Raw genomic sequence first — 23,579 nt, 5'->3', positions numbered from 1 at the left:
TGATTACACTGACCACTGTATAGATTTGTGTAGAACTCTTTGGCTACTTTAACTATCTTATCCATATTGCTAATGACGTCCTCGTCTCTTAATGCATACATCTGGTTCTTACCTGTGCGTAGTTTCATCTTCACCGAGTTTCGGCTACCTCCATTGTTTAGAGCATGCTGCGCTTATTTGTAAACTTCAACAGCTCTGCTAATTCTATTCTGTCTGTAGGCTGATGCTCTCATGCTTTGACGTTCCTCGATCAAATCTTTCGTCTCTTGAGATAGCTTGCCGGTATGCTCTTGAACCATCCTACCGCCTACTTCTATAAAGCACTCCATAATGATAGCTGTCAGATTATTGTTCATTGTATAAACATTAAGATCGTGTTCATCAGTTAAAGCTGAATATCTGTTCTGCAGCGATATCATGAATTCCTCTATCTTCCCTCTTAACGCTAGCTCGCTAAAGGACTGCCTCTTGACTAGCTTCTTCCGTTCCCTCTTCAAGTCGGAACTAATTCGAGACCTTACTATTCTGCGGATGCTACAACGTACCTTTCCGAGGATGCCCACATCCTGAACGATGGCCCATTGAGTGCAGAGTATTAAGTCGATTTCATTTTGCCTCACCATTAGGTCTCTTCCAGGTCCGCTTCATGTTCTCTCATTTGCAGAAGAAGGTACTCATGATCCCTAAATTATTTCTGTCTGCAAACTCTACTAATCGCTCGCCCCTGCTATTCCTAGAACCTATCACATAGTCGCCTACCACCTTGTCGCCAGCCTGCTTCTTGCCCACCTTTGCACCACAGAGGTGCTAGAACCCAAAGCAAGAGAGCTGGCAAGAGAGTGATGCAAGAGAGAGAGGCGATCCGTGGGACCAGCGAAACAAGCAAGCGGATTCCAAAAGGCCGCATCAAGTGCGCGTCACTAGGAGTTGTAGCTAGCTGGGTCACTTCAGCCTGGGATGACATCCCGGAAACCTTGGTTGCGCGCTTGTTCTGAAAGTGCAGCATTTCCAATGCACCTGTGTGAACAGGACAGTATTATGAAGATCAGCAATGACGAGAATGTGTCAGTGGGAGCAGGTTCGTGGTAATAAATGGCGTTTGCATGCTGTCCTTCCTGTCATCCTCATTTCTTATTGGCCGGCTTACATTCAAGGAAAGCTTTTTTTTTACTTAGCCTTAAATTTTCAGGTGTCGGCTTCGAATGCAGGTCTGCCTAGATTTGAATAAATACATTACTCATCGTCCTAAAACTGCACATCGAGTGTTACGCTGCCAAAAGGAGACAGACACCCACCAACTGGTGAGCGTATTCAACACAAAACTCTTGTGCACACCTAAAAATTGGAAGTGGTTTAGCTTTGGTTAAACCTGGAGTGACGTGATAGCTACAGCTGGCCGAGTGGAACTCGGTCACGTGACCAACCATGTGATGAAACACGTGATCAGCCACAGCGCCATGCCACTGGCAGCTGCTCCGCAACACGTGACAGCGTGGCGGCACAGCCACAGGGTGGGTGCACAGCCACAGGGTGGGTGCGCAACCACAGGGATGCGCTCCGCCACGCTGAAGGCTTGAGATGCTACCATAATGCAGCTATCGCTATAATAAGGCCTTACCTGTTCTTCTCAAGGGCTTCCGTGAGCTCCCGAATGCCCTTCTGTACAAGCTCTTGATAACGTTTCGCCTTCGAGCACTCCTGCAGGCTAGGAGCTTGTGCACAACTCGTGCCTGAGCAAAGAAGAAAAAGCATACATTTTTTTTAAAGTCCGCAAAAACAAATTAAAGCCAATGTAGAAACCCTCAGACATAACTGTTTTCAGCTGCAGTCACACATCACACGGGAACCGAACCTCGATCCTCCTGAGCCAGGCTCAAGGCACATATTGAACTTAGTTTCACACACAGTCTTCGGTCGCCAAGTGATGCAATGCGGTCTGCCGTCGATTTGCAGCATCTGAATAGTTATTACAGTGCTATCTGTCCTGTAGTAGCTAGGATACAACTTTTAAATCAATAGTTGATAACACTGGCCACGGATCGCGGCATCCTGTATTATTCGACAAGTAAACAAAATCAGCTTTGACAAGCATCCTGAGGCTTTACTCTCCCTTGTTCACTTTGTGTGTGTTAAGAAACCATCAGCCTGCCCCATCTCTGCCATGACGTTTCGTAATTTTAATTTGCAGTTTTTTTTATTTTGCACTTAAATTAACGTCTCTTTCTTTGCCAGCAGAAGCAATGAATGCTTTCACGCGGGTCACAGCAGTCTAGCCGTACATTCACAAATCTCAAACACGTACATACAATTTCTCATACCTTTTTCTTAGAAGAACCAGTGCATAAAGAACATCGGACAAGAAATGAGGAGGCTGACATGGACAGAAGCGCTGAACTTTCAACTTTATTTCGGAAGAATTATTTCAACGTATTTATACAGTAACCTATCTGAGGCCCCCCAACAAGTTTTGCTCTCATACCTTTTTACTTTTCATGGTTTATTGATGCAAAAGCATTATATGCCATCACTATCATCAGCCTGACTATGCCCACTGCAGGGCAAAGGTCTCTCCCATGTCTCTCCAATTAACCCTGTCCTTTGCCAGCTGCAGCCACTGTACCCCGCAAACTTCTTAACCTCATCCACTCACATCGGATGTCAGTGTACAATGTCACTACACATTGTAAGCAAACATGTAGTCATGACAGATGAAATGCAACATAATATGACGTGGAATGTCTCATGACTCACAGTCATTCTACAACATATCATGACTCAGCACTTTACAAGTAACATGAAAGGTGTATAGAGTTTGTACAAAGTATGCATAGTCATGACTCGTAGTAATTCTGCAAAGTAGCATGAGTCAGCACTTAAACTGCTTTCGCATTCGCACATATAAGCAGTCTGTATGTCTGCCTGATCCTCTAAACTCGTTTGTGTGCCGGGTGTTGTGAGAAGAGAAATTGTGAAAGGTGAGTAGCGGCCATTTAATTTTCGAACTTGCTCCCACATTTTTTTTATGTGGTTGAGCTGTTTGCCATGATGTTTTCTTGGCCTTGCGCTGGACACGCCTCGCATGTGCTCTCGCCTTTTTGAAAAAAAAATAAGGTTCTCATGAGTTGGGTATCTGCGAAAGACTCCCCAGGCTTTATTCAATTTTTTTGCCTCGCATTCTCATGCGTACCAAATTTTGTGGTTCTGGCGCACCACCCCTGTGGATTTAGGAATTGATACATGTGCAGCAGAAAGAATGTATGTTGTGAACATTTCATTTATCTCATCTATGCTATGGTTTTCTAAAATTATATCCTGTAAACTTGCTTTTTTTTTTAAACAATGTCCAATCAGCTAAATGTAGTTTCCAACGCTGCGGGTTTGTTTAAATAATTGTTGGCGAGGATGACAGACCTATTATAACAGGGAGGTGATCGCTTCCATATGGATTGTCTAAAACACTCCAGTTAAATTCGCTAAAAACAGACGGCGAACTAAAAGACAAATCTAAAACACTCATTCTTCCTGAGGATGGGGAACAGTATGTGGGGTGACCCGAGTTCAGCAAACAGACATTAGTGGATAGAATAAAATCCTCGATGAGCTGCCCTCTAGCGTCCCGTTCTCTCGCTTCCCCCAAAAACGAGAATGTGCATTAAAGTCGCCAACTACCAGGTATAGCTCTAGTAGCTGCTTTAAAAGGCCTTCTAAGTCAAGGAGTGTTATTTTCAGATGTGGCTCAATATATACAGAGCACTGTAATCATTTTCATCATCATCATCAGCCTTACTAGACCCACTGCAGGGCAAAGGCCTCTCCCATGTCTCTCCAATTAACCCTGTCCTTTGCCAGCTGCATCCACCCTTTGCCTGCAAACTTCTTAATCTCATCCGCCCATCTAACCTTCTGCCGCCCCCTGCTATGCTTACTTCCTCTTGGAATCCACTCCGTTACCCTTAAGGACCAGCGGTTATCTTGCCTTTGCATTACATGCCCGGCTCAAGCCCATTTCTTTCTCTTGATTCCGACTAGGATGTCATTAACCAATGTTCGTTTCCTCACCCACTCTGCCCGCTTCTGGTCTCTTAACGTTACACCTATCATTTTTCTTTCCATGGCTCGCTGCGTTGTCCTTAACTTAAGCTGAACTCTTTTCGTTAGCCTCCATGTTTCTGCCCCGTAGGTGAGTACTGGTAAGATAAAGCTGTTGTACACTTTTCTCTTGAGGGAGATTGGTAAACTGCCACTCATGATCTGCGAGAACTTGCCATATGCGCTCCAGCCCATTCTTATCCTTCTAGTTATCTCCCTTTCATGATCCAGATCAGCTGTCACTACCTGCCCTAAGTAGACGTATTCCGTCACAATTTCTAGGCTGTCCCGGCTAGTGAGCTCAAACTAAAAACAAGACTTGAGGCCGTAGCAGAGTGGATGCTACAGCCTCAAGTCTTGTTTTTAGTTTAAGCTCACTAGCCGGGACACCGTTTTTTACTATAATTGCCACACCTCCTGACAGCCTGCTTGCCTGTTCTCGGTCGCGACGGAAAACAGCATAATTCTTAAGAAAATTATTGTTTTGAGGCTCTAAATTTGTCTCTTGTAGACATAACCCAACAGCAGCGTGTGCTCCTTGGATATCTTTTATATCACTGTAGTTATTCATAAGTCCTCCACAGTTCCATTGCATTATGAAAGCCATCCTAATTTTGTTTTCCTATGTAGTTAAAACTATATTTATTAATTTATGGCCCCTTGATTCGGGGTGTGTCTTTTTTTGACCGATCCAGAGCTCCGCCGACCACCCCATGTGGATGGCACGGGGCTGCCCTGGGTCGTGTCCACCGCCTCTGCAGAGGCGCTGGACGACGATGCAGAGGGCACGTGGACGTTAGAGCTGGACATCGATCTGTGGGAGGAGGTCTTGGGGGCCGCGCACACGGGGGTCTGCGAGGCCTCTTTCTGGGTTGGTGGGGTAGTGTTACCTACTCCACCTGGGGGCACGGATGGCCCCACAACAGGCTCACTGCGAGTGGCCTGGGCAGGTGCCGAAGCCTGTTGTGGTGCGCCACACCTACGCACCACATCGGGAAAGTTTGTTTTTGCTGTGAAGGAGAACGTGCTTGTTTGAGTGCATTGCCTTCTTGCTTCTTTGAACGAAATGTTTTCAGTAGTTTTGAGTGTGATTATTGCTTTTTCTTCCAGAGCAGACACACCCTGGAGTATGCAGCATGGTCTCCCGCAGTTTGCACAATGTGGGACGCCGTCGCAGTCATCAGAAGAGTGATCTTTTGAAGCTTATTTTGCGCAAGTTTCACGACCGCGGCAACTCACAGACCCGTGGCCAAACCTTTCACAGTTAAAGCATCGTCGAGGGTTAGGAATGTAGGGTCTCAGATTTATTTTTAGATAACCCACTTCAATTGAGTCTGGGAGAGTACTATGTGCAAATGTGAGGACTATGTGCTTTGTTGGGATTTCTTTGCCCTCTTTTCTTGTTTTTATCCTGTGGACATCAATGACATTTTGTTCAGCAAGCCCTTCTTTGATTTCTTGTTCAGTGAGGTGCAGAAAATCATTCTCTGAAATTACACCCTGGACTGTATTGAGGGATCAGTGGGCAGATATGGATACAGGGATGTCACCCATGGACACAATGTTGGAAAGTTTTGAGTGTTGGATGCTATCTCGGAGTTCCAGTAAGAGGTCTCCACTGGCCATTTTTTGTAACCTTGTAGCCAAAGCCCAAGGCACCCATCAAACACTTTTCTACAATGAATGGGGAGATTATTCTAGCAGATTTGCCACTTTGCTCGTTATGAATCACATGAAACTTAAGAAAACTTTGTTCCTTTTTTTTCATAAAATTTTGAGTTACCTCCGTCCACCCTCTCTTGTGAGGGCAATCAGTTGCTGAGAGAAAGGTAGCCATAGGATAAGTGTGTTTTTCGGCTATGGTGCCAGCCACCCACCATGGAGTTCAACTTGGGGACGGGACAGGAACTTGCAAACAAGTCCTACCCATGGCAGCTGTACACCCAAACTATAACTCAGTATGATGCAACTCAGGGTGGCTGGCCACACAAGGTTAACCCTCGCCACCAGGAAAAAAAGAGAAACTAGAAGTGAGTAGGAGACAGGAGAGTTGTGAGAGAGGGGTAGGAAAGTGAAAGGTAGAGGGGAGGATAGGAAAAGGCGACTGCCGATTTCGCCCGGTCGGGTCAGGCAGGAAGCTGGGGCCGAAGTGGTGTGTTGCCTCTGCCGATGGCCCTTAAAGGTCCAAACGCTTGGCATAGGCTCAACCACCAGGATCCCCTTTTCCCTGGACACAGCGATGCCATGTATGGCGAGGCGCGGGTAGTCGGGTCTGTGGTGATGCACCGTTCACTATCATCCCCCTGCGGGGATGTCTCTGCGGATGCTCGGGAACCCGTGGTGTCGCCACTCACTAACGCCTGCAAGCTGCAGACGCCCCCCCTGCGGGGATTTTGTATTTAGTGCTGAGATGCTAAAATCGTAGGAATAATTGGACAAAATGAATTGTGTTGTGTGGTTCTGACCTGACTCGAGGGCGTTAGTAAGGCTATTGTAGTGAGGGATGTCCATTGTTCTGCATCGGCAGAGAGGAGCAAGGCACATGAGGGCAGTAGTGTTGTCGTCTTTCTCCACATCTGTATGCATTTTTCAGTATCACCCGCAAGCAGCTTCTCCCTTTATCCCCTAGTCTAATCTCATTCCCGGCCAAATCCCACTCTTTTTGAGGAAAGGAAAGCCACATAGCTGGCCACTTTCTTACTTCAATTGCACAGTGAGAAAAAAAGTGGCACAGTTTTAAACATACCTAAACTGAGCAGTTGTGAAAAGCCTGTTGTTCAGCCCAGTTGGCTGACGGTGTGGCTTTGCTTGGTCGTCGGCTCATGTGGCAAAAATATTAGTTCCACTGCAGTATTAGTTCATGAAGACGAAAATGCGCAATGCACAGCACGAGAGTGTATATTAGTTCGACGTGCAATGCATAGGGCAAAAATGTGTTGCAGCTGGTTTGACCCAAGGCATGATCGGCTGATGTGAAAGTATAGTGCTCTCATGCAGTGGCCAGCGAAGCTGATCTCTTTGCACCCCCGCGGGTTTGAATCCGAATCACGGAATTATTTATGTATGATTTGGCCAAGGTAACCCTCAAGGCTAAGCTTCACACAAACTGGAGAGCCAGTAGACCTCGTGAAGTAGTGCTTTCACACCAAAAGATTTTGCATCTGAAGCTTTTAGCCAACATTACAGCGCTTCTTCTTAATGCTACAGCAGTCATCAATCATTATGAGCCCGACTACACCTGCTACAAGGCAAAGACCCCTTCCGTATCTCTCGAATTAACCAAGGCCAGTGTAAGATGTGGCCACCATATCTCCACAAACTACTTTATCTCATCCACCCACTTAACTTTCTGCCGCTTCATGCTGCACTTACTTTCTCTTGGAGTCCATTCCATTACTCTCAGTGATCATCAATTATCCTGCCTTCGCATTACATGCCCTGCCCCAGCTAATTTCTTCCTCTTGATTCCGACTAGGACGTCATTAACCTGCACATGTTCCATGAAGCACTCTACCCTCTCTCTCAGTTAAAGCCGAATACCTGTTCTAGAGTGATATCCTGGATTCCTTTACTTCACCTTTTACCACGAACTAATTAATGGGCTTCGCTTCACTAGTTTCTCCCATTCCCTCTTCAAATCTAAGCTAATACGAGACCTTAACATTCTGTGGTCGCTACAAAGCACCTTTCCATGGACCTCCACATACTGCACACTGCCAAGGTGTGCGCACAGTATGAAGTCTATTTTAGTTTTAGTCTCATCACCGAGGCTCTTGCACGTCCAATTTTTGTTCCCTCCTTTGCGGAAGGTATCGCTTTACAGTGGCAGTAAAAAAAATGCAAGCTGATGCGGATGCGTTTTGTCAGGCAATAAAGCAGTTTTTTACCAATTCGTAGCAGTCATGGTAGGGGAACTCACACAGGTAAGCCTACAGTCTTTGAAAAAAAGTGACCAGGCACAGGTGGTTTGTTTCTTAGGCACGTAGAGAAGCACTTATGGCAGCTTTTAAGCTATGCAACTGTGTAAAGTAAGGTGCACCCCTGTCCTCACATTCTGACACTTTTCGGTGTTTAGGCATGCTGTAAAACTGCTCCATTGAGAAGCAAAAACCTGTTGCTCAGTTACTTTTGGAAAAGGGGGTACATCTGAACAAATAGGGTAATCTAATTTCCCTGTGCACCACTGGCCTGCAGGAAGCACACACCTGTTGACTTACCCACATGCTGGCTTTTAACAAATTCCTGCACTTCACACCATACGTCTCATTAATAATAATTGGTTTTGGGGGGAAAGGAAATGGCGCAGTATCTGTCTCATATATCTTTGGACACCTGAACCGCGCCGTAAGGGAAGGGATAAAGGAGGGAGTGAAAGAAGAAAGGAATAATAGGTGCCGTAGTGGAGGGCTCCGGAATAATTTCGACCACCTGGGGATCTTTAACGTGCACTGACATCGCACAGCACACGGGTGCCTTAGCGTTTTTCCTCCATAAAAACGCAGCCGCCGCGGTCGGGTTCGAACCCGGGAACTCCGGATCAGTAGTCGAGCGCCCTAACCACTGAGCCACCGCGGCGGGGCGTCTCATTAAAGCAAACCCAGCTTTATTTCTTGCCACAGCTCTCCACAGCCTCTATAAGGCTGCTCTCTGTCACCCCAAACCACCTCCACTGACAGACTTTATGCTACTGGTCTGGTTCATCCTATTCACACTCTCTTCATCCCGACCGACAAGTGGCTTGCATCTCCGGTGCAGTTCATGGCCGCTGACTTGTCGACCACGCTACTAGTCTCCCCATCAAGACGGCTGCTCTTCTACTCCCTCCCTACCAGAAGCTTCTAACTACAGTATACTTCCTTTTCCCTCCAATGTCACCAGAAATGAATCCTGGCTGCCGACATGCTGCTGCCTGTCATTATAGTCCCGCCTTCCATCTCACGGAGTGGCCTACATTAATGCCTCTGACGCAGCTCCCCACGGCTGCGGCAGCCAAGTCCTCTCTGATCCTCTTCTCTCTGCCAGAGTCACTCGCACTAGCGGCCCTTTTCCAGCTTCCCCACTCCCACCAGACACACTTAATCGAGGTCCCCTTTATGATTTACGCCACTTAATATTTGAGCACAGCAGCGTGAACGAGCTCGTGGCACAGAAAATCCGGCATCATTGGCCGTGAGCAAAAATCCATAAAAAATCGACAGAAAAGCAACCTAGGAGGCTTCTGGGCTACCTATATCATGTAATCTTGTGGCACCATCACAACCTGCAGAAGCATGGCAGGTGGCGTTAAAATTAATGACTGATCATGCGAGGTTGTTCCACCAGGGGGATGCCATCCCAGTGCAGTGGAGCATCGCTTAACTGCTGCACCACTGCACCAGGAGTGGTATGAGGAATCCCAGGGATCTTTGCATGTTTAGTGGAGAAAGACCAATTCTGCATATATGGGCATTAACTGATTAGCTATCGCGTCATACCGTTATGGCAAAGCATATGTGTCCCCTCCAATTTTATATATCCTCTCACACCTATGTCAGGTAATGCTATCTACACTACCTCCCAGGCGGCCATCCATGACTTGCAATATAAAAAACTTCGCACTCATCCATCCACAGAGCTCGAGGTTGCACATCGTTGATGCAGCCTTGACTGTCTTCCTCAGTCAAGGCTCCTGGAAAGTCGGGGACTGATGCCAATGAGCTGGCTAACCAGCAGCCCTGTGAAATTCTTATCCGGGCACCGTTGATCCCTTGGCCCAGATCTTGGAGGGCAGATCGAGATCAACTGCCCCATCGCGCTGCTGTCAAAGAGTACACTACAGTGCTGTCTGCTTTTATCGCGAACTATACCCTGAATTCCATCGTGGTCACTTCATGCAGGTAGCTCACATCCTTTGAGAGATTCAGCTCAACACTCTTGTCACACCTGCATGGTTTTATGTGCAAAAACTTTTGGAGCATACATCTACTAAGGATAGGTAGCAGCCGCTGACCCAAACCATGAAGGTGAAGTAACTAAGCAAGTAAGTATGGGGTGGAGAGAATTTAGCAGGCACTCTCCAGTCACGAATGGCACCTTAACAGTATATATCGCGAAGAAAGCGTATGATATTTGCAAGTTGCAGGCCTCACCTATGTGGCCGACACTTGTAGGCTAACGAAAAGTTGTGAAAATGAGGACAGCTCAGCAAGCTATGGAAAAAAATGACAGGTGCGACATTAAGAGACAGGAAAGGGAGCTGAAATGATGAGGGAAAAAACACGACTCAATAATATAAAGTTGAAATCCGGAAGAAGAAATGCACATAGGCAGGGCATGTAATGCGAAGGCAAGATAACTGATGGTTCATTAAAGAGACACTGAGGACAACGCTACGAATTTTTTTTCGTTAGCAAAATCTGACAGTTCGGGACTTCTTAGACTGTAGCCACTTGTCCAGCAAAGCAAGGTGCATTTATTGCTCAGAGATTTCGATTTGAAGTTGAAAAACTTTTCTCCGATGCTACAATTCATACTTGGGACTCTCTGATAAAGAAATAGAGAGAAGAGTGACGTAAATCAGCAAAACGGAAACGAGGATTCCATGATTGCTGGCAGTAAGCACGGCGCTCCCGTCTAGGAGCAACAAAAGCGAATACTGCCAGCCTGACTTTGAAGGCTCTATCAGCCGTCATCGCTTCGTTTGCATTGGCACTAACATTACCATTCCGTTCCCGATTCCGATAACAAAGTTCTCGCAAAAAACTGTGGCCTTCATTCAGCGACCTCAACCCCACACACCATGCTATGCTTTTGAGGGCTGAGGCAGCCAGGCTGGCATGAAAATCCAAGCACCGATAAGTCAGCAGTGTCGCTGCTATTGCTGAGCCACCGTCATGACTGATGGGTAGTGACTGGTAAGTGCAAGCATATTGCAATTCTGTAATATTAGGCCTCGTAAGGCTGGTTATGCAGCCCAGCATCTTGGAGCGTTGATGATGCGAACACGCTGAGTGGCGAGTTTGTTAACGTGGAGGCGCATTGTACATTGACTATGAAAAGCTTTTTCCTTGTTGCAGTTGCGTGCCATTGCACAAACTTCATCCAAGGAGAACTTAGAGAGGCATGCGGAGGTCTGCTAATGATCCGCCTTTGTAAATCGAAACCATGCGGAAACCATGCAGGGACACAAAACACATAGTCACAAAGCACCCCAAAACATACCGAAACTCAGCTCGCCGCCTGCTGCACAGCCAATAGCAGGTTTCCTTTCACTTCCAACTTTCAGGTTGTCTTTTTTCCTGTCTTCCTTGAGTGATAAAAGTGCACTGGTGGTTTAAAGCACTGGTGGTTTAAAAAGAAAGCTTATATCCTTCAATATCAAACAAACACGTAACCTTCATGTACGCTTGTCAGCCTCAGAGGTCTATGATTTCTTTTCTCCTATCTCATCATCACGCTAGTACTTGCGAGATCGGCCTCTGGTGGCGACACCTGTATTTCAGTTCTTGCTCTTTTCTGCCTTACAAGAGCTTTGTTTTCAGAAAGAGCGGTGCTTTTGTGTTTAGAAGCTGGTACTGTATCGATACAAGCCAGCTTCAATTTCTCCTAAGTGTCCCTTTAAGGTAGCGGAGTGGATTCCAAGAGAAAGCAAGCTTAGCAGGGGGCTTTAGAGGGCCAGGTTCGCAGATAACATTAAGACGTTTGCATAGATAAGGTGGCCGTGGCTGGCACAGGACAGGATTAATTCGGCAGATACAGGAAAGGCTTTTTATGCTATAGTGGATGTTGTTGGCTGCTGATAATGACGACGACCACTATGATTCTTGGTAATTGTATCTTAAAAGCACCACCTACACAAAAGTGCAGTGCAGGCATTGACACGATGCAGCTGTGAAAGCAGCCGAACCAGAGGCACAGCGCCAAAGTAAGCAAGATTAGGCTGTGAAGGCCGCTTCAATACCATAAAAATACACAAATAACAATGCACGTCTTCATTCAATCATACAAATTGTCTTATAAGTGTTTTTAACAATATATTACCGAGCATTGTAATTGTGCTGAATGTTATTTTTTTGTACCCAACTGAGATTTGACATATTTTTAGGAAATCTAGTACAAACAGAGCTGACTGCAGGTCTGCTTTTTCTAATTCGCAAAAGTTAAATTGCTACACCTAGTTAGTAGAGCATTTGCTCTGTGATTATGATTGGTTTTAATTGCTACATATTAACACTAATTAATCCAGGTCACTAACTAGCACAGTGGCTTTAAACTTCACCTAAACTTTCCACAGGTATATATATGACTGGGTGCTATAGGGCAGTTTGGTTTTACCTGCAGTTAACTAATTAACACTAATTCAGGTCACTAACTAGCACAGTGCATTTGCACTCAATCTAAGTGGTGCAGTAGTAATTAACTAATTAATACTAATTAATTCAAGTCACTAACTAGCACAGCGCATTTGCACTCAATCTAAGCGGTGCAATGGTAATGACACGATGCTATAGCGCAGTTTGGCTTTAATTTCAATTAACTAACACTAATTAATGTGGGTCACTAACATGAACAGTGCGTTTGCACTTAGCCTAAGTTTTCTGATGGCATACGACTCAATGCTATTGCACAGTTTGGTTTTACTTGTAATAAACTAATTATCACTAATCTGGTCGGCAACTAGCACAGTGCATTTACACTTGACCTAATCTTTCCAACAGTATATGACTTGATGGCAAAGCGCAGTTTCATTTATCTCAACTTAATTAATGCTAATTAATTCCTAACCACATAATTAAACAACAGTCCAAACTCATGGTCGATCACATGACATATACTGCCGTATATGCCTCGTGATGAGTTGTAGCGTTAAACAGCAAGGATGAAAGGAGAGAACACAAGCGCTGTCTTCCTTACACGGCACACTCAGCGCTGATGTTGTCTTCGCTCCTATCGTCCAAGTTATTTAGAGCTACAACTACCTCCTCTCTATGTAAACACTAATAAGCCCAGCTTTATGCCTTAAATCTTAGACACAGCTGGACCGTAGCGAAATCGACTAAGTCCCTTTTGACCTTGGCTGATCTTGAAGGTCAAAGTACCGGCATGAGGCGTTTTATAAAGTGCCCCAGTGAGTACACCTACACTCTAAAACCCAAGCAGGCTCGCGCCGAAAGAGGCCGACAGCAGTTCCGTAAGGCTAAAACTGATCTTACGTAACGCAAGTGACAGCAGTGCTGCTGCGACAGCAAAAGCGAAACTTTCATGTCCAAAACTCAGCTGTCAATAGCGCGCATCCTTTCCAGCGTCCGAAGTGTGGCGGCGACTGTGCCGTGCAAGGAAAAGCAAATCAGTGACTTCTTCCACCCGCCGCGGTGGATTAGTGGTTAGTGCGTTCAGCTACTGATCCGGAGTTCCCGGATTCGAACCCGACCGCGGCGGCTGCGTTTTTATGGAGGCAAAATTCTAAGGCACCGGTGGGTAAGATCCCCAGGTGGTCGAAATTACTCAGGAGCCCTCCACTACGGCACCTCTTTCTTCCTTTCTTCTTTCACTCCCTCCTTTATGCCTTACGGCGCGGTTACGGTATCCAACGATATATGAGACAGATACTGCGCCATTTCCTTTCCTCAAAACCAATTATTATATTCTTTCACTCTAAAAAGTATACATATTAAGGGTAACATCATTGTTACACAGGCAGAGTTAACCGCGGTTAACGCACCCGTGCACGCGTATGCGTAACCACGGTTGACGTTTGTTATGAAACCGCGGTTACGCCGCTAACCGCGGTTGCGGCAAACCGAGCATGGCAGCTTCAGCTAGCTCGCTAACCGAGATGATGCCGGCGTCCGTGGACGGAGTGTGCGAGTGGGCAGCGTCGGTAAGGTGGCTAGACTGGCGTCCGCGTGCGATAAACGCACGAGCTGGTCATCACCAACAACGGAGAGCCTAGCCATGATGGGAAAGTAATTTGCGCCACCTGCAAGGGACGGCACGCAACGCCGAGGTGTACGCGGCGATTACGGCCGAATTGAACGCCAGACTGCTACTTATCCTAACCAAGAACGCTGGCGTGCCGTGTAACAACGGCGAACCACGATTTCAGGTAACCGCAGTTAAGTTCAGTAAACGCGGTAAACTCTGCCTGTGTAACCATGCAGGGGTCACACTTTCCGTTCTACAGTTTATTACACAAAGGTAAGCGCGTACATGTGCTTACATCCTTTTTCTACACGGTCTCCTCCCTATGCGCGTCCATTGGGCCGACCCGCCGCGTGGGCTCAGTGTACGATGCTCGGCTACTGCGCCGGCGTACCCGAGTTCGAACGCGGCAGCGGCGGCACACAAAGGCGCGCGTCTGGTTTCTGCGCCTGTCAGTGCACGTTACTGCATGCTCCCGTGTGGTCGAAATTATTCCGGAGCCTTGCACTAGAGCACCTTTCTCTCTCTCTCCTCTTTCACTTCATCTCATCGGGTAAGTTGCTGTATAAGCACTTTTAAACCTCAGTCCCTGTGGTATGTTCAATGACAGCACCCAGCGTCATTATAACCCCGCACCTCAGCACAGTCGCGGCAGAAAGCGATAGAGATGCGACACTGGCACAATAATGAACACAAAGACGTGTCGTTACCCCATTACTCAAACCGAAGAACGTCTAGACCCTTCATGCTTGCTAAATTTTCTTAGAAATGGCCCTGCAGCTCACATGCGCACAGTGCTAGGCGGCAGGAACGCCGAACGCGCACCTAACTACGAACAGTGCTAGGCGGCCGGAACGCCGAACGCGCGGCTAGCGATGACAGCTAGCGTACAATGCATACGCACCGGGAAGGGGTTCCTCATCGACATTTTCCTCAAAGTGGCTGTAGGAGTCCGCAGGCGCCTCATGATCGGCATTATCCTCGAATCCATACGTCTCGGACTCGTCGACGTCGTCGCTGTCAGACTCTTTTTCATAGTCTTCCATGTCAACCGGTACCCGAGGCAAGTCCACCTGCGGCTCACTGCTCGGACCCGGGACCGCGTCCGCCGAAAACTCGTCCATCGAAACGTTGGCGTTCGCCTACTGCCGAGCCAAGCGTCGCTACAACTGGCCTGGTCTGGTTCCGCTGCGCGACTGCACGGCTGCGTCGTCAGAGCAGCCAGTTGAACGTTTAGCCGCCAGACGCCGCCACCGAAACAGATTCGCTGGGGCGCGTCTATTTTTAGCAGGAACCGATAGGGACACCAGCTCCTTAGCGCATGAAACCTAGCGCCTTACGGCCCCTAGGCAGTGTTTCAGGAATCTCTACTGTCTTGCTATCTCATACGCATGCTGGACCAGTCCTTTTTGGACCGCCAGCATGCTGCTGGGGAGCAGGCTCTCCCACTGTTCCGCATTGGGCTCTTTTAGTTTATGGAATGAATAACTGCTTTTACACTCCCATGTATTATGGTATAAAGTGGGGGTGGCTCCACACCATTTGCATATGTCGGCGTACTGGTTCGGAAACATTTTGTGAAGTATGTGTAAGTTATAAAAGCTTCCTGTTTGCAGTCTACGCCAACCGTCTGCCTCATATTGCGTTAATAGCTGGTGTGGTGGAGGATACGCTATCCTCTGTCCTCTGTAGTGATTTAGGATTTCCGCGTACGATGGTTCCACCGTTGTAATGGGCTCAGGGTCACTTGATGTATCTGCTCGCTTGGTAAGCTCGCGAGCTAGATCGTCGGCCCTCTGATTCCCAGTCACCCCGGTGTGCCCCGGCACCCAGAACATTTTTTTGCTGAATTTCTTTGTTCGGGGGTCCCGACTGGAGGATGATGCGTAGCGCGCCCTTGCTAATCCTACCATTAGTGTAGTGCCTGCATGCTTCTTTGGAGTCAGTGATTATTGTGAGCGATTTATTTCTGCGGTATCCTTCATCTACTGCTTTTGCAACAGCAGCTTCTTCCCCCTCGGATACCCTGCAGCCGCTCTGTGATATACTGGTGACTAGGTCCCCTTGATGGCTCACCACCACCGATACTACTCTGTGTTCCTTCGTGTTTCTGTTCCATCGATGCAAAGCCGCATCTGTGTATACTACATTTCCTTTTCCAGCTAAGTGCTTTTCTACATACTCTGCTCTCGCAGCCCTTCTCTCTGCGTGCAGATGAGGGTTCATGTTGCGAGGCATTGGGCACACCCTGAGTGTTTGGCGAATGTTTTCAGGTATGCCCGCAACCCTATCTTCCACTTCTTCACTTGAGTAGCCCAGGCTTCGGAGGAGCGCTCGGCCGGTGGTTGACTGCTGGAGCCTGTACATTTGGGCCCCTATTTGAGCTTCCGTAAGCTCGTCAAACGTATTGTGGACTCCCAACTTGAGGAGCTTCTCGTTTGACGTATTTCTTGGTAGATTTAGGGCCGTCTTGAAAGCCTTCCTGATTAAAGTGTCTGCTTGTTCTTTTTCGTGCTGTGTCATCTTGTGGTAGGGGAGTGAGTATGTTATGCGGCTGACCACCAGGCTCTTGACTAACTTGATCGTGTCACTCTCCTTCATAGCAAATCTTCTCTGTGATTCTCTGGTGATCATTCTGCTGACCTGTTGCATTGGTGGAGAAGGCTTAGGGTGTGGCTGCACTTCCCGTTGCTTTGGATCCACATTCCCAACACTCTGATCATCTTGCGTTCCGGGAGGACCTCCCCTTGAATTTTTATGTTGTATATTTCTTTGGATGGTCTCTTGCCCACTCGTAGAATTTCCGACTTCTCGGTGGAGCATGCCAGGCCTCTCTCTCTGACGTAGTTCTCCACGCATGTGGCTGCCTGCTGCAGGAGATCTTGTTTTTGCCCTGGGGAGCCCTAGACAATCCAGATCGTTATATCATCGGCGTACATAGCGTGCTGTATCCCCTCTATCTGGCTCAGCTGTCTGCCTAGCCCAATCATGGCTATGTTGAAGAGGACCGGCGAGATCACTGAACCTTGCGGGTGCCTTTGTTTGGTGTTTCAAAGACATTGCTGCGTAGGTCCCCCAGTCCAACCGTACCTGAGCGGTTTGACAGGAAGGCCCTTACGTAGTCGTGTGCTCTTCCGCAGTTGGTGGTTAGCCCTTCCGTGATGGCGTCATGGCTGATGTTATCGAACGCGCCCTTGATGTCCAGTGCCATGATGATGTTCTCTCCTGTTTTTGAGGCGGCTTCTGCGACTTCCTCCTTGATCTGTAAGAGGATGTCCTGCGTCGATAGATATGTTCTGAAGCCGAACATACTGTGCGGGTACAGATCTTCATCTTCCAGGTATTGTTGTATTCTCCTTGTGATGACTCTCTCAAAAAGCTTTCCTAGGCACGACGTGAACGAGATAGGCGCAAATTGTTTATCTCCAACTTCTTGCCTGGCTTGGGAATCATCACAACTTCTGCATGCTTCCATTCCCGCGGCAGTGTGCCTTCTGTCCACAGTGTATTGAGGTAGTCTGTGTGTTGCATCACTGCTTCATCGCTGAGGTTGCGAATTAGCGAGTTTCTAATTTTATCGGCTCCTGCTGCTGTGTTTCTGGTAACTGCCATGATGGCCGCATAGACCTCTTCCTTGGTTATCGGCCTGTCGAGGTGCGGGTTCTCCTGCCCTTGATATTCTCCTTGGTATCCTTGCGGCTTGTCTGTGCCATAGCACTTCTTGACCGCCTCCCGGATCTCTTCATTTGACTCTTTGCTGTTGTGGACCAGCCTCTGGATTGCTTTCCCACTTTCTGCTTTGGTCTTTGTTGGATCCGTGAGGGCTTTGAGTATCCTCCACGTTCTGGCCAGGCTAAGGGTGCCGTTCAGAGAGCTGCTGAACTGCTCCCACCGCTGTCTGGCAAGGTGTGCCGCATACTCCTCTGCCTTCTTGGTGACCTCTGCGATATTGATTCGTAGCTTCATGTTAAGCTTCTTTTTTTCCATCACTTTGTGAGCCCTCGCCTTGCTTCCCATAGCCTAAGCAGCCTCGGATCCACTTCCGGTGTGACCTCCGTACTGTCTATCTCTTGCGTGTTTTGTTCCTGCAACTCTTTCAGCTCCTTGCTCCATTCCTCTATTGAGGTGATTGCGCCTTGCATCTGCCCACAATCGCCCCTGAAAGCGTCCCAGTCTTTTATGTGGGCGGTTCCAAATTTTCTCTGCTTCAAGAGTGACCTTGATTACATAGTGGTCACTTCCCAGGTTCTCCAGCACGTTCTCCCACTCGACCTGCCGCGCTCCTCTGACAAAAGTCAGGTCTGGGCACGTGTCTGGGCTAAAGCTGTTCCCTAGTCGCGTTGGTTGGTTCTCATCTGTTAGTAGGGTGCAGTTTGCATTTACCGCTGCTATACTGATTAGTTGTCCTTTTTTCTCTCCTTTCTGGTAGCCCCAGCTTGGGTCTCTCGCGTTGAAGTCTCCCCCGATAAGCAAGTCTTGGATTTAGCTAGTCTTCCCACCTCCATGAAAAGCTAATTAAAATTGCATCTCTTCTGTCTGGGTGGGCTATATAGGTTTACTATGAAAGTGCTTTTGGCTTTATGCTTATTTTTGGGAATAACCTCCGTTATAACGTGCTCTATCCCCGTGTCCTCAATTTCGTCATGCCCTATGGTTACAAGGTGGTTTTTAATTAGAGCTGCGGTGCGTCCATTTTCCTGGCACTGGTATCGTTTTAAAACCGGAGTTATATTAGTTTCTTGCAAGAGAATTAAATCAGGCGGTGAGCCCTGCCTGTATATGAATTGCTGCAGTAGTCACTGCATGCGCCGGTAACCCCGACAGTTTCACTGCCATATATTTAGTTTGCTGTGGGCCTTGGAATAAGGGCATCACCCCTGGAAGACTCGGAACTTCAACATGAAGACACCCGGGTCCCACTCAATCGACCAATTTTTGGCGCCAATAAAGTTTTTTCTCTCTCTCTCTTCAGGAATCTCTAGGTTGCAGTGTTTACGTGCATTTGAGTTTTGTCAAAAAGTACCTAGTCATCTCCCTTCTGTTGCCCGCGAGTTAAACGTGCGAACTTCGACCGTGCGACCAAATGGGCGGCCAGAGCTTTGTCCTCTCCCTCGCGCTGTGCTAGCTGTAGCTTCCAGCGTTTATTAGAGCCGATTTGCAGTGTCGTTGCGCGGGGCACGCGTCAGCGACATCCAACTGAAGCGATTGTGCAGGCCCCTTCTGCGGTGTTTCCCGTCGGTGGAGACGTGCAGATTCAGCGTTGGTGGCTACGTACGACGTCGTCGCATCAGTCTGCAGATTTCGCGATTTTGTATATGGGGGCCAACGACCTGTCGAGGTGCAACGTGAGTCCGCAGTTTGCCAGCGACAACATCAAGGTACGTGGTTGTACAATGCGCCAAACATCGGCAAATTTATGTAATGAATTCTTATTTATAATTTTTCATCACAGGCCGTCGTCTTGCATCTGCTGCGCGACGTGGCCCCTGTGGTGCTTGTCTTCATGCAGGATCTTGCCATCTTGCCCCGACGGTTTGCCATGGCAGACGTTGAGGCGAGCGGTCGCTGGCTCGACCCCTGTCGCTTGCTCAACCTCAAGTTGACGGATACGAACGGATGTAAGTAACCGACTCATGCTTGTCTTTCTGTACGCCTTTCGAATGAACAGAGCACGAAAAGGCAAGTAAAAGGAAGACCAGACGAACACAGCGCTGGCTTGCAACAGCATTTGGGAATCGACGTTGTGCGTGGCAAACAATTAACAGTCGAGGAAGAGTAGTTTATAAGGCCTGTTCCCGCGAACTGGAGTGCTCTCGGCAATCTCGGCCATGCCCAGCGCAACCGAACGTCTTTTGTTTGAACGACTGGTAGCCGCGCGATGGTTTTCCGTCATGAATTTTCCTGACCAGACGGGCTTTCGTTGTTAGTCTTCGCCTTCTTCTGCAGTCACCTGCTAGCACCACTTTCAGAATAAAAAAAAATGTAAAGTAATTTGCAAATTTGTTTTTGAAGAAAAGAAATGGCGCAGTAATTGTCTCAAACATGTCGGTGGACACGGGTCCCGAACCGGCCGTAAGCGAAGGGAGCAAGGCGGGAGTGAAATTTGTGGGGTTTACTTGAGGAGATATAAATACACGGTTCAAAGCCGCCCGGACCCTACCCCGTGATCGCGTACGCTACCGAGCGCTCGCCAACCACGGCGGGCCTTGCTCTGAGCGAACAAAGGAACGACACACTGGCTGACACAAACAGGCATTTATTGCTACAGAAACAATAACGCCAGCTAGCAACAAGGTACGGTAATGAATCGAGGTCGTCCGACTCACCATGCAAGTAGGTACCGAGCGAATGTTCGCCCACGCCAGGGGAAGGGATGCTCCGAAGGCCGGACGGGACGAGTACGGGAGCCTGTCTCCCTGTCGCTTCCTCGCCCCGCCGGCGAAAAACGGAGCCGCGAGCGACACGTCCGCCCGAGCCGACGATCCCAGCCGAAGCCCCCATTCCCCCTCTCCCGCGCGCTGGCTTTGGCAGTCTCCCGCGCAGCGATGCTGGCGCCCTCTCTTGTCAGTTAATGTAACTGACAAGGGAATGCGTTCATCATCGAGGTGAGACTGCCGCTGCACGGTGCCTCGCGGGAAAGCAAACACAGGGGGCTGCAGGGCAGGTCCCCACAAAGAAGAAAGAGAGAAAGAGGTGCCGTAGTGGAGGCCCCCAGAAAACTTTCGACCCTCCGGGGTGGTGGTGGTGAAAATATTTTAATGAAATTGTTTAGGCGGTTGTAGCGGTGGTTGGAGCTCTGTCAGGGCCCACTGGCGTAGGCTGCTGTCCGGGGGATCTTTAGTGTGCACTGACATGGACTGTGAAGAAAAAAATATTAAAATTGCTTTTGAGGAAATGGAAGGGGTAGTAACTGTCTCACTTAATTCTCGGTGGAAACAGCAACCTCATTGTAAGAGAAGGAAGGGTAGAATGCATGGAAGAAAAGGAGAGAAAGAGGCATCGTGGAGGACGGCTTCAGAAATTTCGGCCACCTCGAGTACCCGACCGCTGCGGCCGCGTTTCGATGGAGGCGAAACGCAAAAGGCGCCCGTGTGCTGTGCGATGTCAGCGCACTTAAAAAAAATTCGAGGATGCTTAAGCTTCGCCTTTAAGAGTGGAACGCGACAGTGTGTTGCAGCACTGCCAGGGAGTCCACGGAACGCCATCGCCCGTACAGTGACATGGACGCGCGGAGCGGCAAAACCACGTAGCGGAGAGCCCGAGGGGGAGGGAGCGCGCGCGTCAGCAGCAGCGCTCAGGAGGGGGAGCGCCGGCTAGCCTCCCTTGGCGCGGTGGGAGGACTAGCCTCCCAGCAGCGCTCAACTCTAGTCGGGCGCAGCCTTCGGCAGCGCTCCCGCGCTAGCCTCGCAGCCGGGCCCAACTCTACTCGGGCAACGGAGGCATAATGCCGTCGCGCGCTGTCTGTTGGGGCAGTGCGGTACATTGCGAGAGGGGGGAGGCGGAGGCTTGCGAGGAGGAGGATTTTTCGTGGACGGCCAATGCCGCTGACACCGACACCGGCGTTTCTTCGACACGACGCGGTGGCTCAGTGGTTAGGGCGCTCGACTACTGATCCGGAGTTCCCGGGTTCGAACCCGACCGCGGCGGCTGCGTTTTTATGGAGGAAAAACGCTAAGGCGCCCGTGTTCTGTGCGATGCCAGTGGACGTTAAAGATCCCCAGGTGGTCGAAATTATTCCGGAGCCCTCCACTACGGCACCTCCTTCTTCCTTTCTTCTTTCACTCCCTCCTTTATCCCTTCCCTTTAGGAGCGGTTCAGGTGCCCAACGATATATGAGACATACTGCGCCATTTCCTTTCCCCAAAAAACCATTATTATTCGACACGAGCTCCTTCACGCTGTCGCGTTAAAATCCTCAGGTGGTCAAAATTATTCCAGAGCCCTCCTCTATGGCACCTCTTCTTTCCCTCCCGCTATCAACCTTTTTCTTACGGCGCGGTTCGGGTGTCCACCGAGAGGTGAGACAATTACTGCTTCCTCTCCTTTCCTCAAAAACCATTTTTTTTTCATTCGTGTCGGACGTCGTAGTGCAGGGCTCAGGATATTTTGACCACCTGGGGTTCTTTAACGCACACTGACATCCCACAGTACACGAGCCTCTAGTTTTGCCTCCATCGAAATTCGACTGCTGGGGCCGGAATCGAACCCGCGTCTTTCGGGTGAGTAGCCGAGTGCCATAAGCACTCAGCCACCGCGGTGGCCACGCTAGGTGGTGAAGGTGAAGAACTTTGTTATTGACGAAGCACTTTTGGTTCAAAATTTCAGAGGTGGGCTGGCTCCTGGTCGTGGACAGTGGCGGGCAGCCCGTGTCTGACGGCGACCTTCTCTGCCCACTGCATCAGCCTCAGCTGCGAGGCAGGGTCGGAACTGGAGAGACCACGACCTCCCACCCCTCTGAGTCCGCGAGGGCCCACTGGGCCGGTGGTTGCTATTGTGGGCAGATGAACATACAGCAGTGGCCGAATGTGGCTCTCGGGACCCCACAGAGGGAACATTCGGGGGTGTGAGTAGAAGGGAAGAAAAGCGCAAGTAGCGCTAGGGAGGGAAATGTGCGAGCCTGGGGTTGCCGCCAGGTCGTCTGTTGTTTTGTCAGCGATGTGTGTGGTGGGGGTAAAGTAGATGATCTTCGCGGTAGTGTAGCATGATGTCGTGATATGTGATCAGCCGGTCTCTCGCGCTAGCCGGTTCTTCGGTTCGCGCCACTCGGTTTATGTACGCTCGAGCAGCGGGATGGGCCCCTTTGTTACCGGGAGAACCGGAATGGGCCGGTACCCAGACTATTTGGACGGGGGCGAGGTGGCTGGGGGTCGGAGGAGAGAATATTATAGGCGGCAGCAAGTATCTGCTCGCAGGTAAAATTTTGAATGGTGGTTTTGGAATTGCTCAGGGTAAGAGTGGCAGTGGAAGACGATATCGCAAGCGCGATGACTGCTTCTTCTGCTTCTATAGAGATCACTAGTCGCCGCCCGCGTCTGGCGCCAGTGCTGGTCACGCGCGTAAGCTCCTGTTGGGCGGCACATCGTTTTCAAGTTTGCTCCGTAACAGTGAAAAGAGGAAGAGGTGGCATTGTGGAGTGTTGGGGAATAATTTCTCTCGTCTGGCGATCTTGAACGTGCATTGACGTCGCACAGCACACGAGCGCCTTTTGAAGCGAAAGCTTCACTGGGCCAGCAGCGGCGCGTTTCGCGTACGCCAGAGATTGACCTTCAACACAGCCACAGGTATTCCGCCGCGCACCGTCGCCGCCACCGGGTGCGGTTCGGGTGTCCACCGATATATGTGACAGTTACTACGCCATTTCCTTAACTCAAAACTGGTTCGGGTGTCAACCGGTATATGTGAGACTGTTACCGCGCCATTTCCTTTCTTCAAAAGCAAATTTCAAAACCAATCCAATTTTCTTCGAAAGCAAAGGAAAGGCGCATACCTGGCCATCTGGGGCGATGGACACCTCAGTCGCAGTTTAAGCTTTATGTGGCAGTAGTGCGAGATGTGCTTTGCATGCGGTGCCATTCACAACGTTGTAGAAG

At 49.0% G+C, this 23,579-nt stretch overlaps 1 protein-coding gene across 1 annotated transcript in view; it reads right to left on the bottom strand.

Annotated features, from left to right (window-relative positions):
* The window catches only part of LOC144109692 (uncharacterized), a 94,765-nt gene extending 79,618 nt beyond the window's left edge, over positions 1-15,147 (bottom strand). The window contains exons 1-2 of the mRNA XM_077642492.1: positions 14,894-15,147; positions 1,619-1,730 (exon numbers count right to left, since the gene is read on the bottom strand). Coding sequence (XP_077498618.1) covers positions 1,619-1,730; positions 14,894-15,113 — 332 coding nt within the window. The 5' untranslated portion in view covers positions 15,114-15,147. The remainder of the gene's footprint in view (positions 1-1,618; positions 1,731-14,893) is intronic.
* Positions 15,148-23,579: the final 8,432 nt, after the last annotated feature.

This window comes from Amblyomma americanum, chromosome 11 (genome assembly GCF_052857255.1).
Source record: "Amblyomma americanum isolate KBUSLIRL-KWMA chromosome 11, ASM5285725v1, whole genome shotgun sequence".
NCBI lineage: Eukaryota > Metazoa > Arthropoda > Arachnida > Ixodida > Ixodidae > Amblyomma > Amblyomma americanum.
The sequence above is the reverse complement of the archived record's forward strand: the minus strand, read 5'-3'. Positions and strand labels throughout refer to the sequence as shown.